Source organism: Pholis gunnellus, assembly GCF_910591455.1.
Source record: "Pholis gunnellus genome assembly, chromosome: 3".
Lineage (NCBI taxonomy): Eukaryota > Metazoa > Chordata > Actinopteri > Perciformes > Pholidae > Pholis > Pholis gunnellus.
The window spans coordinates 21437692-21450764 of record NC_136529.1 but is presented as its reverse complement, the minus strand read 5'-3'; the positions used below and the strand labels follow the sequence as shown (position 1 = coordinate 21450764).

The 13073-nt window shown below is 43.8% G+C and overlaps 1 protein-coding gene across 2 annotated transcripts in view; it reads right to left on the bottom strand.

Annotated features, from left to right (window-relative positions):
* tafa1b (TAFA chemokine like family member 1b) overlaps positions 1-13073 on the bottom strand; it is a gene marked incomplete at both ends in the record, with an annotated part of 94373 nt that overhangs the window by 8135 nt on the left and 73165 nt on the right. For both annotated transcript variants that reach the window (XM_079183834.1, XM_079183835.1), the window contains one exon: positions 4898-5038. In XM_079183834.1, coding sequence (XP_079039960.1) covers positions 4898-5038 — 141 coding nt within the window. The remainder of the gene's footprint in view (positions 1-4897; positions 5039-13073) is intronic.

Here is a 13073-nt window from a genome sequence, read left to right as displayed (position 1 = left end):
CTGAGGGTCAGATCTTCCCCTGGCAGGTCAAAGGTTGAGAGTCTAATCACATTGTCTGTGAGAGTTCAGTGGGACGTGAAAAAAAAATGGAGAAAACCTGCTTCACAATCATTATCTCGGACTTCTCCAAAGTCACAAACATCTTTTATGACCCAGGAGGATTTCACTCTCTTTCAGTCTCTCCTTATGCCTGCATGTGTTTGTCTGTAAGAGAAACAAGCGATTGTTTTCTTTTGTACATTATAATGTGCTCTTTCTGTCCATCCCCTCAGGCAGTACCTGCAGAAGGTTTTGCCAGCCACATATAGCAGCAGGGGGACTGTAGACCAATATGAAAGGCAAACTGTGGGGGGGGGCAGGGTTTTTATAACAGGAGGATGAGATGTTTGCTTGACTGTGCTTGGGTGCCATCAGTTTAGACTCGGCTGTCCATGCGAGCACGTACAGTGATGAATAAACTCTTGCAGATCAGATATGTATTTATGCACAGAACACAAGTAGCAACAAGGTTTCATTTGATGAACTATTCCCCCCTAATAATAACGGTGGCCTTGTAATGTAAACAAAACATGTTTTAAAGACCGTATCAGTCTGTGCACATTAACTCTTGCATGCTTATGATATTCCGACAACATCTGTTTGACCAGTAATGTATGTGGAAGAACCGCAGCACCTCTGGTCTCTCCCCTCAAGTGGCGTCCATGTGTGTCCCCCCCCCCCCCCCCTTCGGACGTATCTCAAATGTACCATGACAACCTGTCATGCTTGGCTATACGTGCCCGCAGCCAAACAGAAGGGTTCATTCCCCATCACTGATCAGCAGCGAGCGGGCATTTGCATGCATCTCTTGTCGAAAGAGTTTACTGCTACAGCAGCTACATGACAACACAAAGTGGTAGCATGTGCGTGTATTAGGGCATCTGCAAGCGTGTGTTGGGTAAATGTGTGCGTGTTCGTGTGTGCTTCGTGTGTGTCTTTGTGTGTGTGGGCCCACACTGCGGCGGAGGGCTTACATGTCTCGTACACTGGGATAAAGGCAGTGGTGCAGTGACGAGCGCCTAATCCAAGTGCATGTGATCGGCCCGGCGAGGCTGGAGAGATATGAGCGTTTGACTTGTTAAAAGGGATGTTCTTCACTAAGAGCCTCGTTGGCCCTGACATATCTGGGACATAGTTCTCCTTGTCAAAGCTAATAATCAATTCCCACCAGAGGGATAATCTGACAGCAGACCCCCACCGCCCAACGCAAAGCTGTCGTCACATCCCCATGTATTAATAACAACCCAAACAGTTACCAATAGCAACTGCAACAACCCCACGAGGCCGTAATGTCGAGGTAGTAAACACTCAACAATGGGCTCGATCCTCGCTGTGTGCTTTGATGTTGCAGTTTGATGCTAATGAACGATAATACGGCACATCAGGGAGACTGCCTGTTTCTACAAATTTGGCCAAAGATAAAGGAGTGTTCATTCCTCCAGGCTCTGTATGTGTGTCCAAATCAAATGACCTCTGAAGATACGCTTTTCATATCGGAGTACTGGCAAATCTTTTTTTTTTGTTTTGTGTTTGTTTGTGGGAACATAACCTGTGTATGGTACAGGGGGCGACAGGTGTCCCCCAGGGGTGCGGCGAGATGAGCTGGTCTGCAGCATCGTTCCTCATCTGGCCGGTACATTAATAACGCCGGGACCTGGGGAGAAAGCTCCATCTGGGCCAGGCCGGTGTGCTGCTGAGGGGACAGACCACTGACTCCACAAGTCTATAATCCGTCACATGGTGCGACGGCGGCCCGCGGTGCCCAGTTGATAAACACGTCCAACTTTCTGGTGCCCCTTTCCTAGACAATCAAAACCTCTCCAACAGAGTGGTCCCCTCCTCCTGTGTCCATTTATTTCCACACTTGCTAAAAAAAGATCTTTTAATTAAATGGCATGTTTGCAAAGCGCGACACCTCCGACTACAGATGAGCTCTTATGAATAATAACATAATTATGCCGTCTGCCCTTCAGCCCTTATCCCGTGGTGGTTTCATCGTTAAATAAATAACAGCCTGATTCACTTCCAAGCAGGTGAAAATTGTCCAAGAGAGGAGGCGAAGCCTCCAACTAAAGGAAATCAAATCATGAAGAGGTCAGGTCCTCTTAGCTCTTTCAGTGTGGCGTAATTGTGCTCAATACTGTAGCTTGCTGCTCAGTGACTTGTCATTTCCATTTGTATCACCGTTCCCTCTATAAGTGCTTGTTAATCAATACACAGCAAGGACTCTCTCACTGCGGGGGCCTGAAGCATAGAGGCATGAAGTGTTAAAACCACGTACTTCTCCACCTCCATTCCTCCAATGGTGTTTTTCTATATCTTTGTCCTACTTATACTGGTAACTTTTACTGATGCTTTTTATCTTAAAGGAATACCTCAGCCCTAAAATTATCATTAGTATATGTATTACTTACCCCGTCTCACCTTGAATTCTTCCATGCCTTTCTGGTGGCCGAAAAAAAGTGAACTATATAAAAACATCCATTTATAAGCTTTCACACAACTCTTGCATTATCCTCACTACTTTCCGAATACATGCATTTTTGCTAAAATCGTACTATTCAAAACACATCTCCATAAACGGTACTTGCATGGATAACTAGTGCGCCTTCGAGAGGGTGAAGTATTCCTTTAATGGCTGAGGTGCAATTTCTAGTTGTGGGCAAGAAAATGTCTCAATTTGATGGGAAGGTTTTCAGGGTTTGTCTTCAGCAATGGTTACTGAAATAGACACAATCTGAGCGAATATGAATGCTTTAAAAGTCCTTTGTCTGTAAGGTGCTGTGGAAGAGTGTCTGGTTGCACAAGGACAACACAGTCTGCTAAAATATCTGCATCTCAAGGTCAGAGCTTTGTAAATGTTTCATTCATGTGTCCAACCACAGGGCAAACACATTTCTTTTTCGTACAAAATGTCTCAAAGACTAAAAATGTTGATGTTCACCGCTGACGTTTTGTAGGGTTTACGGTTATTTTTCATCAAACAGGAAGAATGTATTTTTTTTTCGTGTGTGTGTGTGTCACCCTCTGCGCATATCCAATTTATATTCTAGGATTTTCTTGAGTGTCAGCTGTGGCTAACCAACCCTGTGAAGCCCACTGAGCAGACCTGTCTGGCCATTCATGTAACATCCCCCCTAATGAAGATATTTTAGTGTCACTTCATGGCGAGAGGGCAGTCGGAGAGATGACTTTGATCTCTGCTGAAGGTGGTGGTGTAAAGATCGAGACTGAGGAGCAATAAATGAGCTTCCTGGTGTGAAGGGGGCATCGCAGTTCTGTCTCAGTAGATTTGTGACTTCCTATTGGCTTTTTTTTCCTCCCATGGAGACGCCTCTGCCTGATTGTTTTTCTCAGCTGAAGTAATTCAGGTGCACTAGCCTGAAGCTTCCCTGACTTGTGTTTATTAGTTATTCATTTCCATCAGCCTGAGCTGCCTTAGGCGATGTGATCTGCAACGTGTTCCCTGCTCAGGTGTTCAACAGCCCAACTGGATCATCCTTAAACTCCCATAATGCCCAGCAGCACAGCACTGGGTTCTTAAAGGTTGAATGTATTTTTTATTCGAAAAATCACTGAGACGGCAAAGGAAGGTACTTTGGAATATGCTGTAGGTCTTCGTCTGAGGTGTTAATTCAGGCATAATTAATTCAAACCTGATGCTATTCTCACCTTGGAGTCTTCTTCTGTGTCTGACATGTAACATACATCTATATATCCGCACATGTCATGTAGACGGCTGCAGTTTGTCAGAATGAGAAATCTTCAATGTAATAGTTCAATAATGCATTGACAATCATAGTAATACTATAATGAAACTATATATATAGTATATACAGTGAACTCCAGTTTGCTTACATGGAAACTTTTCCTTAGTCTCATGTAGAAGTCAAGGATTTCTTACTATATTTTCATCTTTATTTAACTACACATTAGATAACAATTATTTAGATGGTCTTCTTTTCAATAAAACTTTAACACCAATTAAGTAATAACCTAATTTGAGTTCATAACAGTGTCCTATTTATTGTTTTCAGTAATTCATTGCAAGTATTCATTTCACATGAATACTATTTTTTTTTGTGTTCTTATAAAGAAATATATGCACTGTAGAGTTACTAACTACTCGATAAATCTGAAAAAACAACCTTTAATATTGAATGATCCTGCAATACTCTGAATTACCTTTACCGCTCACCCTAAAATTAATAATACATATTTTTCCTCTTACCTGTAGTGCTATTTATCAATATAGATTGTATTTGTGTGAGTGGCCTAGTTTTGGAGATATCGACTGTAGAGAGTCTGCCTTCTCGTAAATATGGGACTATCTTGAGAATCAGGGTCATGATTTCTCGAAGGAAACATTGTGTTGAGTTTTTGAAATGTATTTTTTTGTACTTTAAACGCCACAATCCAAGTGCCATATAGTCCCTTTATTTTCTACAGAAGAAGACATCTCTTCTGCTGATATCTTCAACACTCGGCAACTCACGGCAAAACAATCTAGATTGATAAATGGCACTACAGGTACGAGTTAAATATGTATTGTTTGTAGGGTGACCCTTCCCTATAAACTACACTTTTCTTTTTACAACTAGTGCCAATATCTTTAAAATTCCTACTATAGCTATGCATGGTAGCCAAGGTACGGTTAGGGTTAGAGAAATACTGTAGTACTGGCAAATAATCAGGTGATGGTTACAGTAAATAGAAATGTGAATCCTGACTACAGGTAAACTCTGGCCTCTTGCATCAGGGTCAAATGGGCTAATCGCCTAATCGGCTAATGGTTTTAATGTGTACATCATTCCGAAGCATACTGGGTACAATGTTAAAACAAACAAGACTTCCTCACCATCCACACAGGAGGGTTTGTTCCGTGTCGTCCCGGCCACTTTCCCCGGTAAACAGGAGCACTTGACTGTCTGAGAGCGCTCCTCAATACGATTCTTGTTACAGCATCGGTGGGCGGCGATCACCTCACACGTACCTCCCTCTGTGGACAGATAGACAGACACAGTGGTACACGGTCAGTACATGTGAGAGATGAATGCGAGACTAAACATGTCCCTGAAAAGGAACTGATGCAGCCACAATGTTCCTGCAGCTTGTCATTAATGGACTGTACAGCAAAAATCCAAATAAGCAACAATAGTATGAATGAAGCATGGGCTTAGAGGAACTCGACTGCCTCACATCACATCATAAGGAATGCTGCAGTACAATCATTGGGCTCTTTTGCTGTAAGTATGTATAACAAATTGGCCCTCGAGGCATCTCAATTATGTCATCTAATTGCCTCTCATTCAGTGCTGGCTGTTCTCACTCCATACCAATCAGCCTACGACGAAGATCACCTCATGCACTTGCTATGTATTAATATGGCTGCCTTTGCACCCTTGATATATTCCATATGTCGTCAGTATGATTGGAAAAAGGATGAAACTTTTGTCTACGCTTCGCCAGGGAAGACCTGGCAGTCATAGGCCTCAGTCATTGACTTAGACGGCTGACACCTTTAAGTGCCATGACAGAGGCAATGCAGTCTTAGGCTATACTACACTAAAGCATTAACTCCAAAGCATGGGTGACATCAGTCGGAGCAAATGCTGTACAATAGGTCCCAGTGTGACAAAGGGAGATGTCAAAAAAATTCTGTGAAAAGAGAAGGGGAAAGGCGCCGTTGGCGGTACTGGGTCAAAATAACAATAGGGAGGATTGCCCATGAGAGGGAGGGGGTGATGGAGTGGAGGGACATCTTGAAATGAGCGAGACAGGGGGGGGAGAGAGAGAGAGAGAGAGAGAGAGAGAGAGAGAGAGAGAGAGAGAGAGAGAGAGAGAGAGAGAGAGAGAGAGAGAGAGAGAGAGAGAGAGAGAGAGAGAGAGAGAGAGAGAGAGAGAGAGAGAGAGAGAGAGAGAGAGAGAGAGAGAGAGAGAGAGAGAGAGAGAGAGAGAGAGAGAGAGAGAGAGAGAGCCAGAGGACAAGGTGTGTCTGGCTGCCAGGGACTGGCCATGCCAGTGAGTAATGAGGGAGCCACTGGAAGTGCCCCCTTCACACAATTATAAAGCGTGGGGCTAATGCAGCCAGCGGAGCTGCAGGAGAGAGGCCCTCCATCACCGCTCTCCCCTTTTTCTTGTGCCCCAGGAAAAACTCTTTATCTTCCCCTGACAGCTACCGCAACAGACACCAGCGTCCAACAATTAAACTGGAGCTCATCCCCGGACACAGAAGAGGAGATGAGAGGAGGGGAGGAGGGTTGAATTCAACCTCTCCAATCTACAGAATATATAGGGGATATAGTGCAAGAAGAAGGGGGGAGACAACCAAATGCCATTATCCATCTTGTTTGTGCCTCATTTCAATCGGCCATAGCAAGTTTTAAAGAGGACATCCTTCTGCGGCGAGAAGATGCATTTGCTTCCACTGGCACGACGACAACCGGTGTGTGTTTCTCTAGCTGGGGTGGTTGTGCAAATGTTTGAAGTGGCTCGGGTCATGCATTACGGAGCTGAGCTCCCAGTAGCCGAGACAAGTTTGGCAACAGTTTTCTTCTCCCATTCCCATCAATGTCCGCTGTGGCCAGACCAAAGGCCGCCGAGTCCTGGATTAAAAGGCAAACATTTGCAGTCCTGCTGGACCGTGCCGTCGTGCAGTATTAATGTCACTCTCTCAGCGCTTGTTGTCAGATATTTCTGGGCAGGAGGAGGCAGAACACATACTAGAAATGTTAGGAGAAAAATCCCCTGAGTGTGCTAAAACCTAAAACCCCAAACCCCACAATGTGTTGGCTTGTTGAATATTTCACCGACAGCTTCCTGACCTGCGGACTTGCTTTCAAGTCACAGCAGACCTCTGAATAAGTGAGGACTTTACATTGCAACACAGAATACTAAATTGGGTTGAATCCCCTCAGCTATACTTCAACGCCTGATTTTGGACAACAGAGGTTTAACCAACAAGGGACAGCAAAGGGAAACCCCTTTCATACAGATCATTAGTATCACTAATGATGTAATGTGTCCTGTTGGGTGACTTTTGGATTAGTTTCTTCAAAAGGGACTTAAGCTACAGAACCAAGTTAGTGTACCTTCAAAGTTGTGTGTCTTCACCATTTTAGTCAGAGGCACTTCAGTCCACAAACCATTTATTACACAGTAAGATTTGGCCAACAAGGCACTTCTTTTTGAGAGAGCTCTCAAAGAAACTGATGATATTATACGAGTTCTAATGGGAACTGACAATTTATGAAGGTAAACTTGTATGAATAAGATTGGATGTCACTAGACAGCTGATAGCAGAACAGACGGAGGGCCAATGAACCAATGACACACAAACAAATTAGTCATTCAACTGATTTGAATGCAACTTCCTCTGCTGCACGACAGCTTTGCTCCATTCCAAAGGTTGCACAGGAAGTAATGTAAAACATTTGCGGACAAGACTGGGGATTAAATGAATCACAAGTCAGGTTCATGGTTATAGACTTGCTGTAGTTTTTAAGGAAGCCCACCACAAAGGGAAGGTGGGAGGATTCAGCATGAGGTACACATTTTTCCACACAGAATTAGAAAAAAGTTTTTCTCCTGCAATTATAATAATAACTCGAAGCAAAAAAAACAGATCAATGATAACCACCAGCAAGTATTGAGTTGCTTGATGTACTTGTTGATTTTCAACGTTTACTGAAAGAAATCAAAACTGATGGTTGGTCTTCGGGCACATTCAACAATCTACTCTACACAAATGTACTACAATTTGCAAAAATTATAGAGTATACAAGGTTTATGGGGGTTAAGCTTATAAAAATGGCAAAAGTGATTTTACCTTTGGACATTGACTGAATACAAGTCATTTGGACAGAACTATGATCATTATGATGATTATTATAATTATTGCCATCAGATCAGTGTCCCTAATGCACACTCACACTTGCATACGCAAATGCTTGCGTGGGTATCAGCCATGAGTCGAGGTCCAGCCATCAACCAGGTGGACATTAGGCGCGGTCGCTACGAACCATCTGGTACGTGGAAGAGGAAGCAGTGTAAATGGCTCCACAATGACTCTACCGGGCCAGTCACCAGAGCCACTTTGACGACAAATGGCCACTTGGACGAGACATAATTTCATTTTAGTAGCTGTGAGCTCGGGTTGAGGCAAATTACCATCCATTATCCGTGGCTAACTGTGTGTGTGTGTGTGTGTGTGTGCGCGTCTGTGTTTGTTTGCATGTGTATTTACGCATACGATAGTTTGTGGCATTCCATAATGTATATCCTCTGCTGACACGCTCAAGTGAACAATAGTAGCTGTGTGTGCATTATGTTGCAATACGGGATCACAACAACTTGAGACACGACTGCAGGTTGTGATGGATGCAGTGCTTGGAGCCTGTCAGGCAGCTAAAGGGGTTAAACCAACCTGCTAAGATGGAGTGGGTAGCTGTGCACTCTACCCTTTGGTGAGGGGAGGTGAAGGGCATCGATGGGACCACTAACTGGTAATTTTTCTCTTGGCGGCCCACAGTGACAGCAGCCATTAAATGACTGGATGAGGTGATTATGTTGAGGGAAATCAATGCTTCATTGTTTCCAGCTTAGCCCAACGGCCAATTAAGAGCTGTTAATGAGATATGGTTGTAAAATGTGGAGATACATTGCGGGAGAAGGAATGGGAACTCAGAATAAAAAGCCATACTTATTATTTCCTGCAGAGCATGGACAGATTGAGATTTGTAGACTGGGACAATTTACAAACAACAAAAATGCACATATACATTTTTTACACATAAATGTACCTTAATGACCCGAATATGAGATGACACGTGATACGTCATATCATCAGCTATTCTTTTTGAATAAAGAGAGTACTGTTATTCAATTTTTTCGCAAATAACTACATTTTACTAGATTACACTTGAACACATCATGATAGCTTCATAATTGACCTTGTGCAGTTTACCTTGTGCAGCTTAATACCAATTTTTACTGAGTAAAGCTTGATCACATCATAACCTCCGTTGATCTAAGCTGTTAGCTCCATGGTAAGGACAGTGCTGGAGAGAGACCCTGTGCTGTCGGCAGATCAGCTGGTCACTGCGATTATTATTAAACTACAGTATAAGAAGTGTCTGATGTTTTTAAGGTTGTTCTTCCGTGGTTGATTTTGGACTTGCAGTTGGACCAAATTGTGGGCTTTGTGTTTTCTTCACTCATGCTGAACCAGCTGGTCACGGCCCATGGCCCATCTGCTGAAAACTGTCCGGGTTCTATCGGCAGCGGATCGATCGTCTTCTAAAAAAACGAGTTCAAAGCGTCTCCAGGCGTCTTTACTGCAGAAACGGACCATGGCCCAAATCATTTGTCAGGCAGCTGAGAATTAGAGCAGTCACAGCCGATGAGGAGCTCAAAAAGAAAAAAAAATCTACCGAAAAAAATGTATTTTGACCGCTTCCAAGAGCCAGACAGGAGAGAAAGTCTGCAGTATGTGGGCGGATAGACTTGGTTACACAAATTCACGCTTCAGAAGTATTATTTCATGTTTCACATTTACTAGAGAAAAGCTTTCAAGGATGATGACCCTATTCTCCTTGGATTAATAGCACCGCAAGGAAACATTTCCCACAGAAATAGTGTGTTGTAACATCAAGAAGAGTTTTTCCAATGATTGATCTTTGGAGGAAAGAAAAACCAGGTGTCTCATAATCAGTGTTGTCTTATTTGGGCCAGTATGATAAACCTTAGATGCTTGACACCCATGCCGATTACCATCAACAGCCACAATGCACCGCCCACAATGGGCTACATTCTGCGCATAAACTCAAGGTCACAGTAACAAACCCGTGACGGTTTATTCACACAAAGACTCCACGCTCTCAGAAATAAAAAGTGACAGTTTTGCTTTTTTTATCCTTTTGAGCGACAAATAACACACTCTACTGCCTTCTGATCTCACTGCAACCGGCAATTTTTAAGCACAGAGATGAATGCAGGTGCTTGTGACACCCCCCCCCCCCCCCCTTCCCCCAAAACAAACAACATTTTTTCCCACTACATCATGGCTCAGCTTCAGCGTCAACAACTATAATCTATGCAGAGTGGCCAAGAGCAGTAATCACTTTCTGACACCTCCTCCTCTCTCTCTCTCTCTCTCTCTTCAGCTCTCTCTCTCTCTCACTGCTACAGTTATTAAGTAATGACATATGGCCGAGGGAAGGAACACAGCAGCCGGGAAAACTTAAGCCTCTCAACAACTCGTCGTAACAACTTAATCAGTGCACACTCAGGTGAAAATTAGCCGTTTACGCCTGCATGCTGAAGTGCCTGTTATGTTTTGCCATACACGCCGCTGCTACATCAACCACAGTCCATCTTTCTTCATGATTCTTCCTTCTCCGTGGGCTTGTTGTTGTTGTGCTCTTGTGCTACAGTAGTACTTCTAATTGCCAATTTACATCTCAGGTGGCAACATAAATTATGGCTTCCGTTGTCAGTAAATACATATAGACGTGTCGAGCCAACAAATGTAAATTCGACAAGAGTTGTTATTCGAGAAGAATAGTGTGAATCAAATCATTGCTGAAAATGATGCGCATTTGAAAGACAAATTGAGACTCTCACGGTCGCCAAAAGCCATTCTACCAAGTGAGCAAAGTTACTTTGTATTGTGCGCCAGAAAAGTCCATTCAAATCTCTGTAAAGTTTTATTAAGCAGCAGATTGTTTATTGAGTCAACTTTTCTCTCTGTGAAATCATGCATAATGGAGAATGACCCTTTTTTATGACTTGTGATGCTGAGTTTTCCACATAATGAAATGCGTCTGATTGAAAAGTTGTCAGATATGTCCACAATGAAAAAAAGCTCTATTCCGTTTGTCTCGATTAGTTTTCCAGATTTGAGGGAGGAAAAAACAAAAAAGCAGAATATTAATGATCTGTTTCAAGAAGCAAAGGCATCAAAGTGGCTGTTGGGCAGCTCTCCCACTGCATATATGTTTAATGATGCTCATCAGAGTTTAGCATTTCATTACTTAAACATCAAGTTAGAACTTCATGAACACTCCCCCTGATTACTTAGGATAATGTTTAAACACGCTACAAAGTGCCGTTGAGTGGGTTCCAAATGGAGGTCTTAGAGGCAGTGCCAGGGAACAACTTTTCATGTCCTTCCTCTTGGCAACTGATACAGTTTTATATATTTTATCAAAAATTACCCGACCGTCATTCACTGCTCAGATTCCTCTGCTTCTGTAGCAGGATGAGTTCAAATGAATAGTGTGCGAAGAGAAATCCCTGGGAGGTGCAGAATTAGACCTCACTGCCACATTTTCATGATGGAGTACATCACGTCCGTGGTGCTAATGCTCTCTGAATCACACCTCGCGGAGCACGGAGGAGATGTGTGAAGTCGCAAGAATAAGAGAAAGGCGGAGAGAGACTGCTGCATAGGTCTTTCTGTGCGTGTACCACATTAGAGCTGTGCGGTTTGCGTGTCACTGACAGGAGGTGTTTCCAGAGACGCAGACTGAGTGTGTCCCACATAAGAAAGAGTCCTTTGTTAGGGAAAACATGAAGAGACAACATTACTCTTATGGTTTGGACATGGGAGTAGTTTTGAAGTTCTCCTGGCCTTTGAGAGTAAATCGTCCACTAAGGCTTGAGCCCCAGCCACTTGTTCTCGCTCTGAAGCCTCTTTCCCAGAGGGCTGACTTCCACCGATGAATAATAAAAGATAGCCTCAAGGAGGAAGGCTACCGGAGGAGCTTGCACAATTCACCGCCAAAACACATCTGAGGACGGAATGGGAGGAAAGCCAGCTGTGGGAGGTTTTGCTGTGCAGACTGTCTCCCAAAGTAACAAACAAATTAATCTCAGGCCTTGTTAACCGTTGTTTGTCCAAACTAAAAAACGTTTGTCTCCATCGTGTCACCGATGCATCAGGAGCCGGAGTGGATTCACCATTCATCAAGTGCCCATCCGCACCCTGTTGCAGTGATCCGTATGGTTTCTCTAACCTCAGCCAGTGTGACGGCTTCAGGATGGTTTCGCACTGATCCCTCGGTGGCCTGGATTTCACGTGACTCCTGAGGTAGCATCACCCACAGTAATGGGAGTAGACAAACAAGTGGACATAGCAGCTATAGCAGCTATAGCAGCGCTTGGAGCTACCACAAACCTAAGGGAGGGAGGGGGAGAGGGGAGGAAGAAGCTCCAGAGCTCAAGCTGACTGACGGGAACCACTGACCCAGCTATACCGAAGTCACACGAATCAATGTTGTTGTTATTTTTTTTCTCTCTGCCGGTATGGCTCACCTCTGAATCTAGCTATGGTGTTACAGAATACTAAATACTACTACAGTGGCTCCAACTTACAGAAACCTACCGTGAATGGGTTTCAAACCTGAGGAGAGAGCCAGAAAAAACACACACACACAAAAAAAAGGAAAATCTTAGTATTTAGCCTGCTTTTAACAGGTATTCCTCATGCATGGAGACATCGAAATAGGCTCCAGTTTACTGAATAGGAAAAGTATAGTGCAGCAATTGCACCATTGGTGGTAATACTCTTGACATCTTTAACAGGTAATTCCATTAGTGCAAATAAGGGATGCGAGGTGCTGCTGGCCTCGGCCCTGGTCGATTCTTAATCACCTGTATGGGTTTCCTCTCGTGGGCCTGTATGACTCCAATGCTCACATCTTTATGGTTATTAAAGTTAACGATTGCTGCGTGCCTCATTTACCAAGGCTCTATCAATACCAGTTCAGCACCATGAAATTACCCCAGTCCAGAGGGAGCAGCGTGACAAACCGGATTAAGAAGGGCTCTGTAATGCCCTGGCATATATAACTCGCCGTGTCATGGACTCAGCCCGCCGCGAGAAGACCCACTGCCAAGCTCAAGCCCAGTGGGGGGGGGGGGGGCACCACAGGGGCTGCTGACAGCCGTTATAGCTTAAATGTCAATTCAAGCTTTTATTACCCACGTGGTTGTTCAGAAGAGCAATGAAAACTAATAGCTGGCAGGTTCAA